At 49.6% G+C, this 15534-nt stretch overlaps 1 protein-coding gene across 5 annotated transcripts in view; it reads left to right on the forward strand.

Moving 5' to 3' along the window:
- Positions 1–2483: 2483 nt before the first annotated feature.
- LOC125430864 (multidrug resistance-associated protein 1-like) overlaps positions 2484–15534 on the forward strand; it is a 79322-nt gene continuing 66271 nt past the window's right edge. For all 5 annotated transcript variants that reach the window (XM_048493160.1, XM_048493161.1, XM_048493162.1 and 2 more), the window contains exon 1: positions 2484–2645. In XM_048493160.1, the coding sequence (XP_048349117.1) occupies positions 2589–2645 (57 nt within the window). In that variant the 5' untranslated portion in view covers positions 2484–2588. The remainder of the gene's footprint in view (positions 2646–15534) is intronic.

The following is a 15534-nucleotide window of genomic DNA, read 5'->3' on the forward strand; positions in this document are numbered from 1 at the left end:
ACCTCAGGCGAAGTTACTTCACGGAGCTGGGATTGTCAGAAGTAGGCCCCTACTGTCCGGCATTGGTTCGTGTGAGGGGAAACCATTCAGTCAGAGCTGGTAATGTGCAGCTAGAGTTCTCTGGAAGGCTCAAGTGATCTGGGAACCCCGTCCTTGAGACAAGCTTAGTCTCAAAAGTGAACTTGTGGGAACTGGTGCTGGGACTAAAGGTTTCTAGTTTTCAAGATGCTCCACCTGCCCCCCCCCCTCCATCTCCAGGTATTACCCTGCCTGGAGCTGGCAACGATGATCCCAGCACTGGGAGGCCTTCTTCTGTCCCTCTAGGGCAGGGGTAGGGAACCTGCGGCTCTCCAGATGTTCAGGAACTACAATTCCCATCAGCCTCTGTCAGCATGGCCAATTGGCCATGCTGGTAGGGGCTGATGGGAATTGTAGTTCCTGAACATCTGGAGAGCCGCAGGTTCCCTACCCCTGCTCTAGGGCATCTGGTTGGCCTCTGCGTGGAAAAGGATGCCGGACTGGTTTGGCTCCTCCCTGGCTGACCCAACAGGGCTGCCCTTCCATTTTGCTCTTAACTCGGGGAGCAGGGAGGTAAAGGATTCCCTCAAGGGTTTAGCTCTGGACAGTCCCTGGAGGCAGCAGGTTCCTGCTTTGTCCCCGAGAGGGAATTCTGCCTCTGCTCATTGCCTAGGGTGGCGGAACCTCTGCCCGATGGCAGAGGCAGATGAACTTCGAACAACTAACAGTCATTCTATCAGAAGGGAAAAATTCACATTGATTATAAAAAATACGGGGCCAAAGAGTCACCAATAAGGCTTTGAGCATCCTGTGAATGGAAGATGCCCAGGAAGGGGCGGGAACTGTGAGAAATTGCCAGAGAAGAGATTACTTTGCAATGTGGCCTATTAGTTGGGCTTGATCCTGGCTACCTCTATTTTTTTCCATAACAATGGGTTTGGGGGGTGGTGGTAGAAAAGCAGTAAAAACAGTAGAAAAGAAAACCTGTTCCCTGCAGACCTTCCTTTGGGGAAAGCCAGAGTTCCACGGGAGTGGGGCGGGGGTGTCTGTCCTAGTGTCTGATCCTTGAACGAGTAAATGTTGCTCATCTTCAGGGTGTTGCTGGAGTTACTACTGAGGGTCAGTTTCATTTTCTGAATGAAAAGGGGTTGTAGGTTATGGGGTAGGGCAGAGGCATAGCTAGGGGAAATGGAGCACAGGGCAAAATCTGAGTTTTCTGCACACCCTGCAATAGGCACCCCCGCCAACAAAGAACGATTTTTTTGCCCCAGGTCATCTCAAAAGTCAGCCATCACATTATAGAACATGCCCCAACTCACAAATCTAAACGCACCCAGGGCGCCCTAGTTTAAACAACATTGAAAGTGAGGCTGGTTTTTTTGGGGGGGGGGGGAAATCCACCCGGAAACAACATTACTTTCAATGTTGTTTTTATTTTTTATTTATTTATTTAATTTGGTATACCGCCCAATCCCCGGAGGGCTCTGGGCAGTGTACAACATAAAAACACATAAAAACATCATTGAGACTAGGGAGCCCAGATTCTCCTTTTAAATCCACCTTCAAGGGAGACTCTGGGCTCCCTAGTTTAAACAACATTGAAAGTGATGCTGACAGAGGCAGGGGTGTCCAACTCTGGTGCCCCAGATGTTCATGGACTACGATTCCCATCAGCCCCTGTCAGCATGGCCAATTGGCAGGGACTGATGGGAATCGTAGTCCACGAACGTCTGGGGCGCCAGAGTTGGACATCCCCTGTGGTAGGGTCTTTAGCGGGCGAGGAATCTGAGGAGTGGGGCCCCAAAACCCCAGGCAGATGGATCTCCAGCCTCCCCAGAGCCTCCTCCGCAGGGGGCTTCTGAACTGTGGCACCTGCCAGGTGTGGGCAAGCTCCGGGGTTCGATCCCGGGCATCTCCTGTGAAAGGGATGTGGTTGGCCTGCGTGAGCCGGCTGCCAGTCTGAGCAGGTAACACCGACTTGGGCGGCCAGATTCAGCAGAAGGCAGCTCCACCCGTTTCAGAAGCAGCCTTTGCAGAAGCGGACCCTTCTCAGACATCCCTGCAGGGCTGGACTGCTGACCTCGGGGAGGAATGACGGGGAAGGATCCGCATCAGACCTGCTGGGACCACGTGCAGAGTCTTTCCAGAGCTGCAAGGGGGAAAGCAGAAGGGCGGCACCGCACGGCCCACAGGAAAAGCATGGGGTTGCCCCCTCGGTTCCTACGCCGGCCCCCTGGGGTGGCTTTCCTCTTCTTCCTCCTCCTCCTCCTCCGTGCCCAGCCCAAATGCCGGCTTTGGGAGGCTGGGATTGGCCTCCCTGGCGGGGCTGTTGTTGCGCGGAGGGGCCGGAGGGGGGCGCGCGCGGGGCTCCGGGGGGCGGGGCTGCGGAGGCGCCGGCCGGCCTGGCCTCCCCGGCCAATCATCGCGGCCGCCCGCCCAGCGGGGCTCCTCCTCCGGCCCCGGCGACGGGACCGACAAGGAGGCAGCAGGAGCAGCAGCAGCCGCCCTACCGCCGCCGGCCACGTGCCCCACCGCCCGCCCGCCCGCCCGCCCGCCGCCTCCTCCCCCCCATGGCCGAGCTGCGGGCTCTGTGCGGGGGCGCCACAACCGGCCTCGGGCCTCTCTGGGTGAGCCGGGCGATGGGGGGCGACCTGGGGAGTGGGCTGGCCTGGCCTGGGGGGCTCGTTTCCAACCCCTCTTGGGTCTCCTCTCCTCCCTTGAGTCTCACCACAGCCCTGCGAGGTGGGCAAGGCTCGGCTGGAAGAGGGAGGCGGGTCCAAGCTCTCGCCCCGGTCCCCCTCCCCAGGCTGACCCTTAGAGGCTAACCACGCCTGGGGAGCTGCGGTGCCCCAGATGATCTCCCATTCCTTGCTGGGGGTGCTGCTTTTATCTTGGTGTCCCCAGGAAGGGCCTCTTCACCCTCCCCAGCACCTGGGCCGGTAGCCCTTCAGGGAGGGGGGGAGCCCGTCCTCAGGCCTCTGGGTGCCCCTTATTGGTGGGCATGCTGGGTCCCTTGGGGTAAATAAAGCCCCCCCCCCGCTCACGGTTTCTTCCCAACTGGTGCCTCCATCGAGATGGAGCTCCTTCCCCCAAGGGGATCATTGCTGTGGTGCCTAGTGGCTACCTCTCTCCCGGCTTGCCCAGTCTCTGTCTTCGCTGCTCCCAGACGCAGCCCCCCAGGCAAAGGCCACCTGCTTGCTTCTCCCACCCACCTCTTTGCTGGCCCCAAAAGGCACCCCTCTTGGCCTTGCATTTTGGATGCTGCCCTGAAAGCGGATCCTGGACGAACGGGCCTGTCGTGCCGGCCCCCTCCGCACGTGCAGAAGAAGGCACTTGTGAATGCACTGTCACAATGGTTTGCAAGTGGATTTGGCTATTTTGCACAGTAAAATCCAGCTTCAAAGTGGATTGAAAGTGCATCATTCTGCATGTGCGGAAGGGGCCCCAGAGTCCAGTGAGAGAAGGACTGTGTAGGGGGGGGCACAGAAGTTGCCCCACGGCTGCGCGTTTTGTAACCCGGCTGTGGCCGAGGCTGTGCAGGTGCAGCTGGGCCGCCTGTGCTTTTCTCGTGGGATTTGCTTATCGTGTTTCCCTTGTGTGCTAATCCTGCCGTGTTTACACAAATCCTGCTTTGTCTGCCTGTCGCGGCTTGACAGCAGTTCCCTCCTCACCTGCTTTCCAGTGGATCGATTGTTCTTTGGCTGGGGATATTTCCCAACTGCCCTCTCTTTGCAACACCTGCCCCCCCAAACACACACGCAGTGGTATTGTTTGCAGGTGTAAGATTCCTTTGTTGAACACGTCACAGGTTTGCCGAAGGGAGCTTTCATTTAAGAGCTCTGCTGGACCAACCAGTGAAGGTCCACCTAGTTCTGCATCCCGGATCATTCAGTGGCCGGCCGGAGGGCCAACAAGCGGGCACAGAGGCCGAGGCCTCCCCTTGCTGTTGCGTGCAGGCACTGGGATTCACAGGTTGACTGCCCCTGAACATGGAGGTTCCGTTTAGGAACTATGGCTCACAGCCCCAAATAGACCTGTCCTCCATTAATCTGTCTAATAACAATGCCCTTTAAAAGCCATCCACAAGCCTAATGGAGGCTTCTGAAGGAATTATCAATCGTGCTGGTCTTGAGGGTGCCCCTAGGATCGGGTTCACTAAATTCTTCCCCGTCTCTCTTCTCTGTGCCAGATTTTGGATTATAAATCCTGCCCTGGTGCTTCCATACAAAGTAGTAATAATCATAATTGTAAGGCTAAGGAGATGCCACTTGAAAATTGAAATCTTGCTAATTTTTCTTTGGTTTCCTGCTGTTTAAACTGCATATTTTTCTCTTCTATAATATTTGGTGGGTCTTTACAAAAAGAGAGGTGAATGGTGAGTAGATGTGTCGCATAAACGAAGGGAAATGCACTCCTTTTTATATGCATCTGTCTCCTTCTCCCGTGGTCTCAATGGAGACTGGAAGGTCTTTGGGGCAGGGAACAAGTCCATTTGGCTTTCCAGCTTGACAGGGAAGCCCTCTACACATTTGCTGGCTTGCTGGTGTTGTGATTTGCGCAGGATATTTTCAGTATCCTGGGTGCCTGTCTGCTCTTGGTGGCCTTGCTGCTGCTGCTGTTCCAACAGTATTCTCCTTCTGCGAGTACTCCACTTAAAAACTAACAGAAAGCTTCGGTTATTTTCAGCAAAACGATAAAGAAATACTTGTGAAAAGTTTTTTTGGAAGCTAAACATTAAGAACTTCCTGAGACCTTGAGCGGTTCCTCACTGGAACAGGCTGCTTAGAGGCCCCTGTGAATTTAGGCAGGTCATGGCAGGGAAGGGGTCTGAAGGGTTGAGTCACACTCAGCTCTCATGGTCGCCACTTGGGGGTCAGGACGGAAGTTTTCTCCAGGCCAGATTAGCCAGCCCAGACTGACTCACTGCTTTGGGGTCAGGAAGGAGTTTTCTTCCAGGTCAGACTAGCCTGGCTGGTTTTTGTGTTCCTCTAGGGATGGAGCAGGGGTCACTGAGAGGTGGGAAAGTAGCTGTGACTTATATGCCTTGTGCAGGGAGGTGGACTAGATGTCCCTTGAGGTCCCTTCTGGCATTGTGCAGGGGGTTAGGCTAGATGACCATTGATATCCCTTCCAGCTCTATGTTTCTAATAGTTAACCTGGGCTGTTTTTTTCTTGGCCTCCTTGTTTCTGATCTGTTGTTATTATTTATTTGCCCTCACATATTGAGAGCAGCAATCAGGATGGCTGAGCCCCCTTCATCCCTGATTTGCTCAGAAGACGTAAGCAGAATTATACTTTTCCAAGTTCAATGGATCCAGGTGGGACTTTGCCTAGGATTTGTCTGGGGATGTCGTGGATCGGAGCATCTTCCTCTGGGTTAGCAGGTAGAAATAGCTCATCTTGGGCCAGCTTTGGGGATGCTTCGGGTGAGGAATGAACGTACAGGAGATCCTACAGCGGAGTTTATGGGCAGACTCCTTGGTTGTCGAAATCAGCCCATGTTACATTTCCACTGGGCATATCCTTGCGGGAGATCGTGCGTGCGCATGCAGATCTCTCGTGGTAATGGGGCCTCCAGTGCACACTGGGAATATCCTTATGAGAGGTCATGCCTGCGCATACAGATGTGCTTGTGCTAACTGGGCCCCGTCTGTCATCTGGACTTGATGTCTCCCACGCTGTTTTGTAATGTCGCCAAGTTAGTATTATGCCGTTTGCCACAGAGCAGGATTTACTTCCCAGGGTCACGGTGCCCTGAAGTGGGCAGCCAGCCAAAGGCGCAGCAGCTTTGAACTCTCACCTGCCTTTGAAGTGGAGATAAGCTTTTCTCCCCCCTCCCCCCCCCAACGGTGGAAAGTTTGAGAAGGTCTTTCAGAGGCGGCAACTTGTCCTTGGCGTTTTGGGAGCTTGACTCGACTGTTTCCTTGGAAGCTGCTTTCTCTGTGGTTTCCAGGAGGATGGTTGCAAATGTGAAAACATGCATAGGTTTCAGATTCTGTATCTGTGACATTGGTGAAAAGAGGGTTGTGTGGAATATGCCACACTTTGTGTGTACTTCCACAGCCAGGACAGCAGGATCTTTTCACTTCTGAGAGCATCTCGTCTCAGTTAGCAAGCGGGAAGAGACACGGTGGACTCAGTGGCTAAATTGAGCTGCTGGCATTCCAGGACCTGACGTAATTTTACAGGGGTTTGCGTGGTCATGGTGGCATTCTTTTGTGTCTGTCGTGCTCATGGTAAACACAACCACAGCACAGAGGACCTGACTCAAGAACAGCATGCGACTAAGCGCAAGTCACTGTGTAGGTTGGGGCGGCTTCCCCTTTCTCATACATTTTTATCCCACCTTCCTCCACTCAGAGAGGGGTGCCTACCTCCTCATCTCCCCCTCCCAAGAAAGCTGCTAGTGGTTGTGAAAGAGAGAGAGAGAGAGAGAGAGCTGTGAAGTCATCCATAGAAAAGGCTGCCTGTTGTGTCCTTGCCTGAGTCACTGTTCAGGGTCTTCCACACTTCCTGTGCCATACAGGAAATGTCTCCTTTTAACATCAGGACTTTGGGGCTTTAAAAGTCGGTAACTGTCTTGGTCCATAGTAAGATCCATGCAATGCCCTTCATTAAGAAGACCTAAAATAACTCAGCATGTCATGCCAGCTTTTGAGGTCTCTAAAATTCTTCCCCAGGCTGGATTTTAATCAAAAAAGGGAGGAGAGGGGGGGAAAGACCCTTTTAGCCCTGTGGTATCTTTGTTTGTGTGCTGTGGAGGACGTTTGGCTGACTTAATGGGCCAGGGGTCTGGGTGAGCCAAATGGCCATAGTATTACCCAGCGAAGTTTCTCATGGCCTTTTCCCTCCCCTTGAAATGCAGAGGGACGGCAGAATTACACGCTTTGTGGGAGGTAATGCTCTGAGCTCTCGTTCCACCTCAGAAGCCTGCTCAGGGTGGCAACTCCTGCAGAGAGACAGAGGTGGACCTCATTAGAGGAACTTCCATGATGCAATAGATGTGGGAAGATGTTCACGCTTGGGTCGACTGGGGACAAAATGAGATCCTGCAGTTTTATTGGAGGTTTTACCCTGACTGCGGTGACCCAGGCTACCCAGTACTTGGATGGGAGATCCCCAAGGAAGTCCGTGGCTGCTGCACAGATGTAGCCAACGACCAACCATTTCTGAACATCTCGTGCCTTGAAATCCTGCTGGGGTTGCTATAAGTTGACTTTGTGGTGCTTTCCACCACCGCTGGAGACTAAGGCTCCTTCCGCACATGCAGAATAATGCACTTTCAATGCACTTTGCAGCTGGATTTTACTGTGCGGAAGAGCAAAATCCACTTGCAAACAATGGTGAAAGAGGACTGAAAGTGCATTATTCTGCATGTGTAGAACGGGTCTTGAAATTATTCTGCATGCATTATTCTGAACGGGTTGAAATTAGCTCTGCCTTTCCTGTTCCTCCTGATTTAACTGGATACCACCCACAGCCTCCCCGCTGCTGCTGCTGCTCTTGGACGGATTCCAGAGTTTGAGGCCAGAAACAGCGGCTTGAACTGAGTCTTGTGTTGGCAGTTTTCATTAAATGGTCACTTTCTGTTTGCCTGTAAGCCGTTATCTGAATTCTTTTGGTACCCGGAGTCCTTTTGGAGTCTGTCTTTCCAGCCACTTAGCTGAACTCCTAGAATAGGGTGGGATAAACAAAAATTCTTTTTCGAAACAATTCTAGCTGGTTGGTATCCCTTTATATACCTGGCCTGTAAGAATCTTCAAGGAATGAATGAACCTTTTTGAGGGTCATCTCTGAGAAGTCTCTAGCCTGGTTGAAAGCTTTCCAATTGCTGGGCAGGAACTATGTATGTGTGTGTGCGTGCGTGCGTGCGTGCGTGCGTGCATGGATGCATGCATGTAGAGCCAGTATGGTGAAGTGGTGCTCCAGATGTTCATGGACTACAATTCCCATCACCCCCTGCCAGCATGGCCAATCATTCTTCCATCTTCTGTTTTATCAGCACAGAGCCCTGTGAGGCAGGATCAGCAGAGGTTTGTGACTGCCAGCATGGAAGCTTGCTGGGTAACTCTGGGCCAGTCACAGTCTCAACCTAACCTACCTCACAGGGGTGTTGTGAGAATAAAGGAAAGGAGTGAACGATGTAAGCCACTTTGCGTGCCCATTAGATAGAAAGGTAGGGTACAAATGAATTAAATAAATAAATTTCGTGTGGTTGTCTAAGCGACCCCTCTCAAGTCACCCAGTGAGCTTCCCGGGGGAGGGAGGAATCGAACCCGGGTCTCCTGGATCCTAATCCAGCACTCTGATCATTCCATCACGCTGGAGAAGCAAAACTGCAGGTCTCACACTGCTTGCTCCACTGCTGCGCCACTGACTCTGGAGTGATTCTTTTGTGGTCCGCTGCTTTTATTTGGCTGTGAAAGCCTGAGAAGGCCGGCTTTTGCTAGTGGGGCAACCTGTCGCTTCTGCCTCTGGTGGATCAATAGCAGAGCTGTCAAAGTTGATCTGGACATTTCCTGAATATTTTTGGGTTGTTGACTGCATGCACGCACACGCTTTCTCTCTCTCGCGTTTACATTGGACAAAATGCTCTGGTGAGTCATTCATTTGCTGAAAAGGTCCAGTGGTTTTAAGTACATGAAACTGGACCCAGGAGGGAGAAGTGCCCCCCCTCTCTGTGTGTGTGTTTATATACACACACACATTTACTGATAACCTGCCTTTCTCACTCCAGACCAATAACAGGGTATGAAACAAAGCAGTCTAATCGCCTGTGAGATATAACAAGCAATGTGGGAATGTTTTCATTGTTAACACCCAGTTCTTCATTCTAGTTTTTTTCTTCCCGTGCAGCCCTTGCGCTCTGCCAGAAGAGGTTGTCCTTAAACACATTTTGGCACCTCTGGTGCCCCCTGCCCCGAAGATCACCCCCCCCCCCCAAGTAAATGGAGATGCTTTCTGACCGCGCTGGGCTGTTGGGGAACTTTAGGGAAAGGCCTTGCCTGCCTCGACTCTGCCTTTTGGCTCATTGGCATTTCTAATTTTTTAAAATTTATTTTACAAAATCGATATCCTGCCTTCCCGCCTTCATTTTTGTGAACTGACTATGCTCTATAAATATGAAATATTACTAGTATTGAAAAGGCCCCTATAGGAATCAGTTTGCATAATCGACATTTCTCACTGAAGCTGATTTCCCAGCTTTGGAATCAGGTTGCTTATTTTCACCCTTGCCCTTGAGTGACCGTCTTTTCTGGGACGGTTCTTGGAAAGTTCCACGCTGCGTTCCTCCGTTGAGCAGAGATGGGACCCGTGAGGTCTGTGTAACTGCAGGAATTTAATGGTCTTGGCTATGGATAACTGCAAATGGTCTGGTTCAGAGATAAGGGAACTGTTGACAATATGCAGTTGGAACTTCACAGGAGTCAATCTGGCATTGATCAGCCCAGATAATACTGTTTGTTTAAGTAATTGTTGGGGCAGCAAAGTACACGAATGCCTGCTCTGTGCTGATAACTTATCAAAGCCGGATGACTGGCATGCAGAAAAATGTCCCTTCTTGACACTATTTGTTTTGAAAGTAACTTGTTTTTTTAGATGGCAGGGTGGAAAGCAGCGTTACCTTGTCCAAAGCCAAAAGCCTCAAGTAATTTGAAGGGTCTCCCCTCTTCTGGCCTGACTGTCCCACTTCGCGGCTGCCAGGATTACACCTTTGCTTGCCCTGGGAAAGTATTATCACACAGGAGACTCTCAGAATGTTAAATTTTGTGCCAAGTACTGATTCTGTTGCATGCGCCACTCTCAGTGAAAATGCCCAAAAGTTTTGTTTGCTGACAAAGATAGTTTCAAGTAAGTTCGATCCAGTATATCGACTATTCCTTGAGCTCATGAGGAAGAGTGCTTTTACTCCCAAAAGCTCATTCTCAGCTCTCACTGGTACAACTGGGATGAAATCTAGCTAGGGCTTGCTTCCGTTTGTGGTTTAAGGCATTTACTTTGAAGAGCCCCTGCGGTGCCTTGTCTCAGTTCCGCAGGGCCTGCAAAACAGAGCCATTCTGTGAGGTCTTTTCCGCCGGGTCAGCCGGGCGTCTCTTCTTCTAAATCATGTCCTGCCCTGTCTGGATACGGTGTGCGCACCTGTTTTTGTTTGTTTGTTTGTTTGTCTAAGTTTCGTTTGTTCGTCGCCTGTTTATAGTATGGCAATATGTATGTATGTATTTACTGGTTTGGTCATTTATTTGTTTATTTACACGCGCCTCCCCAGAAGTGTCAGGACGGTTGTATGCACAACATCAACAAACCATAAAAACAAAATACAAAGTTAAATTAAGACTTAAAATGCAGCATTCAATTATCTATGTCCCCAGATAGATTTTATGTCATCTGTTTGTAATCTGTTTGTAAAGTTTATAATGCTATATTTCCCTACTTATTTATTGTAATGAATTGTTTTATTGCTTTTAGTGTAAGCCGCCCTGAGTCCTCTGGGAGAATTGCCGGGGTATAATAATAATAATAATAATAATAATAATAATAATAATAATAATAATAATAATAATAATCCCAAAAACACTAGGGCAGCACTTGAAACATCTTCGAATTGACAAAATTAACATCTGTCAAATTCAGAAGGCAGCCCTGCTGGGATCCGCACGAATACTACGCCGATACATTACAACTTCCTAGGCCTCTGGGTGGGGCTCGAATTGTAATGAAGGCCAACAACCAACTAAAGATCTGGCAACTGTGAAATCTACAACAACAACAACAACAATAATAATAATTTAAAAAGCTAGCTTGTGTCTTTGCTGACTATGAGTATTCTGTTTGGTGCCCTTCCTATTGGTTGTTTGGTGCATCTCTGCACAATTCGACAGAACAGGGGGTTTTTTTGCATGGAGAGGGTTGTGGCAGGCAGGCTATATTCTGCTTTTCTCCCCTGTGAGTTCCCAAGGAGGCTAGCACCCCCCCCCCCTTTCTCCATGTTTATTATTACAATAACCCTGTGCGGTAGGTTCATCTGAGAGAGTGTGACCAGCCCCAGATCACCCAACAAGTTTCCACAGCAGAGTGAGGATTTGAACATGGGACTCCAGATCCTCATCTGACCCTCTTAATTACTTAAGTGAGGGTGTGTAGAGCTGTGGAGACTAAATTATGCACTCTTCCCCTCTTTAGTTTTATGACTAGTGGATAGGATCAGTCCCAGAAGGAGCTCTTGTTTGTTTGCCGTCTGGGCTCCTGGTGTTTGTAGAGTGAAAAAATGCAAGGAAAATACATATGCCCTTCCTCGGCTTTCTCTGGTACGGCTAGATTCATAGAAGCACCAGGGGAAAGGGAAAATTTGTTCCTGGAAGGCTGCAGGTGGGCCAGAAAAGTTTTGAAAGGCAAATATTTCCTGTGCCCTAAACAGAGCGTGATTTGATTTGGTATATTTGCTTTGACTTGTATTTATTAAACAAAAAACAAAAAAAGAGGTAAAAGCTACCCCATGTTTTATTCGATGTTCCTCCCAAACACGTAAATCAAAGTATTTGATTAGGAACCAAAAAAAAGTGTGATTTAAAATGTTCAAATTGAGAACTTTATTTGAAAATTTTTTAACAAATAAATTATTGTGCATGCGCGCATGCAATCCAGTCATATCTGTCTTGTGATAACTATGTAGGGTTTTCAGGACGAGAGATTTTGAGAGGTCGTTTGTCATTGCATTTTGGGAGATGGTTTGCCATTGCAGGCTGCATGTGGGAGAGTGGGAAATTGAACCCGGTTCTCCAGATTAGAGTCCACCGCTTTTAATCACTTTTAACCACTTTGGCTCAAAATTAGAGTAGCCGGTGTGAAAAATTTAAAGAAGCATTTATTTTTGAAAGAGCACACATAAATAAGGGTTTTAGCTTTTGCTTTGACCTACATGGCTAATCAGTGGGTTTGTGTCTTGATTTTATTATGATTCTTATGTGGATGCATAGTTTTATTCTGTTCCCTCCCCTAGAGCAGACATGTCCTCTGTCATATAATTTCTATGGAGACCATGAATCACAACTCTGAAACTGCTGAGGTTGCCAGATATTGTGTTGGTAACATCATCAGTTTTGTGTTATTAATAATAAGGAATCATAAGAACATAAGAACGAGCCTGCTGGATCAGATCAGAGTCCATCTAGTCCAGCACTCTGCTACTCGCAGTGGCCCACCAGATACCTTTGGGAGCTCACAGGCAGAATGTGGAAGCAATGGCCTGCTGCTGCTGCTGCTGCTGCTCCCGAGCACCTGGTCTGCTAAGGCATTTGCAATCTCAGATCAAGGAGGATCCAGATTGGTAGTCATAGATCAGTGGTGGCGAACCTATGGCACTCCAGATGTTCATGGACTACAATACCCATCAGCCCCTGCCAGCATGGCCAATTGACCATGCTAGCAGGGACTGATGGGAATTGTAGTCCATGAACATCTGGAAGATACTCCTGCCTACTCACTCGACGTCGACTTCTCCTCCATCAATCTGTCCAAGCCCTTTTGAAAGCTATGCAGGTTAGTGGCCATCACCACCTCCTGTGGCAGCCTATTCCAAAACCAACCACCACGTTGCATGAAGAAATGTTTTACTTTTAGTAGTCCCTGAATTCTTTCCCCCCAGCATTTTTCAATGAATGCCCCCCTGGTTCCTAGTATTGTGAGAAAGAGCAGAAAAATTTCTCTCTGTCAACATTTTCTACCCTAATGCACAATTTTATAGACTTCAATCATATCCTCCCCTCAGACGTCTCCTCTCCAAACTAAAGAATCTTGAGAAATCAAAAATGTATACTTCCTGCTAAACATAGTTGCTTGACACATCCGACCCCAGGAATGGCTACAAAACATGTATTCTGGCTGCTCACGTCATGTTCCTCAGGATCCACCAGGGTTTCAGTCTTATTTTATTTGCTTCATTTGCACCCCACCTTTCCCCCCAGTGGAGACCCAAAGTGTTTTCACTCTGTTCTCCCTTCCTGGTTTTTTAAAATCCTCCCAACACCCTTGCAAGGTTGGTCAGACTGAAACTGATCCTGGCCTGACGGGCCTCATTGACGCCATCAGACTGCAAAACCAGGGCAGTTGTCGTGTTGAGATGACCACTCCTTGTCCATATGACAAAGAAGTTGTGTAGTGGAGATAAAACCAGAGAGACAATCTGATGTCTTATCAGGAACTGAAGTATCTGGCAGACGGGAGCTCCGACTCCCTGAAGCGGATATCCTGGAATTCTTGTGAGTCTCCAAGATGCCGCTGGACTCGAATCTTGCTCTTCTGCTGCAGACCCGACACAACTGCCTTCTGAAACGAAAGGGGTGTGGATTTCCTCAACAGATCTGAGCCTCCTGATAGCTTAGAGGTGGCTTGTCTCAAGCGTGCCCTAGAAGACACCGGAGGTGGTGTGTGTGGTGCACAAGCCCTGGGCGGGCAGAGGTAGGCAGGAAGCAGGTTCGGTAAAGGAAGAGCTGTGGGTTTTCTGCCTCCCCCCAGGCCCAGGAAGCCCGGCTCGCCTGGGGCAGAAGTGAATGCCTTGCTCTATTCAAACCCTGGGAAGGTTCAGCAAGGCTGGGGTCATGCAGGGTCACCGGTGGAGCCGTATGACCTTTGCCTCAGCTCAGGCAAATACCTGCGGAGCTGCCAGGAGATGGGGGCAGAGTGAGGTCACGCTTCCCGGCCTCACCTCTTGGGAAGAGGGCGCTCTTTGTGTCAGGCTTGTGGTTTGGCAGCCCTGTGCTTAAAACCGTCCCTCCTCTTGTTTGCTGAAAACTCAGGTTTCATTTTTTTTTAACAAACTCTTTGTGGCTTTAATTGCATAATCCAGGATGCTCCTATTCTGTGAACCGGAAGCCCCCGGGGCGGCCGTGATATGCCAGCCCCTGAATCAGGTCCAGACCTCAGCCCTGGGAAATCTTTTGGGATATTTTTTCAGTTGATTTGTAATACTTTCTAAGCTACTACAGGTATTAAGCTGTAGTTGTCACTGGTTCTAGTGACTGTGTGTTGGTCCCCTTACGGGCTTTTGAGTTCTGCTTAAAGTTCTGTCAAATGGCCCTTCCAGCACTTGGTGGCCTTTTTCACTCACTCGTCCCACTGTGTTGTATTTGATTTGCTTCATATATCCCCTACTTTTCTGCCTGGGGGTTGGGGGCAAAGAAGCTTTCAACGTTCTTCCCACCCGCCCCCTTTCCCCCTCTGCCGTCTCTATATTCCACTGAGTAGGTTTCACATCTTCCCGCGTGCAATGAGTTCCTCGTCCGTTTCAGCAACTCCGCCAGTCTTTAAGGTGCCATTAGATTCCTTGTCGTCTCTGCTGGATTCTGAACCCGAGCCTTAACGCTGTTTGCTTGGAATGAGATGTCTCCTGTGGGCACGACTTCGGTGTCTGAAGGAGGAAAGTATGACTCAGATTCTCAACTCTCCCCATTTTGCAAGAGTATGGGAATGTGCTGGCACCGTTTTCATCTCCATAAAAGCTACAAACAAAAGCCCTCCTCTGGAAGTCCAGTGCCCTTTGCCTGCTCCCAAGCCCAAGCAAGCCCTCTTCTGAAATCAGCGGTGGGATTTACTTCTAGGTCAGCACAGTAAGGCTCAGACTATAAATACTGTGAGAAAAGCAAAATCGACTTCAAACCTGTCTACCGGCCACTGCTTGTGGGGAGAAGGTCAGGTGGGCCGAAGCTGTATCTTGAATGAAGTTGTGATTCCGAGTTTCTAAGAATAATAGAATCTGTGGAAAGATGGACATTAAATTTCACGTCTTTGGCCACTGCTGCTCCTACGCAGCAGTGGCGTAGGAGGTTAAGAGCTCGTGCATCTAATCTGGAGGAACCAGGTTTGATTCCCAGCTCTGCCGCCTGAGCTGTGGAGAGGCTTATCTGGGGAATTCAGATTAGCCTGTACACTCCCACACATGCCAGCTGGGTGACCTTGGGCTTAGTCACACAGCCTATCAGAGCCTCTCTAGCCCCACCACCTACCTCACAGGGTGTTTGTTGTGAGGGGGGAAGGGCAAGGAGATTGTAAGCCCCTTTGAGTCTCCTGCAGGAGAGAAAGGGGGGATATAAATCCAAACTCCTCTTCTTCTTATATTAGGGCAAGGACCCCCGCGTGCTTGTGGGGACCTTTGGGATTCTGACTCAGGGTGGGACGACACGACTGCAAAATGACTGCCATCCAAGGCAGCTCCAACTGCAAAATGTCAGGGGGTGAAGTTACATTTAACAGTAAAACTTGTCAACTTTTCAAAAAGAATCTCTGTTTGGTAGGAGACCTTTTCCTCCGCACGACAACATATCAAGAAAGGCTGCTGGTATGTCAAGAAACCCCAACTAGCCCCTCCTAATTTTTAAAAACGCTTGATTAGGAGCTGGTGGGTGTCCTTGTGCCCACGGGCCCCACATTGGGGAACCCTACATTTGGGAATACAATTGGTCAGAATTTTTTTGGTATGTAGATATGTGCTGCTTTTGTGCCATTTCTTTGCCTCTGCCTGTG

Source organism: Sphaerodactylus townsendi, linkage group LG04, assembly GCF_021028975.2.
Source record: "Sphaerodactylus townsendi isolate TG3544 linkage group LG04, MPM_Stown_v2.3, whole genome shotgun sequence".
Classification (NCBI taxonomy): Eukaryota; Metazoa; Chordata; class Lepidosauria; order Squamata; family Sphaerodactylidae; genus Sphaerodactylus; species Sphaerodactylus townsendi.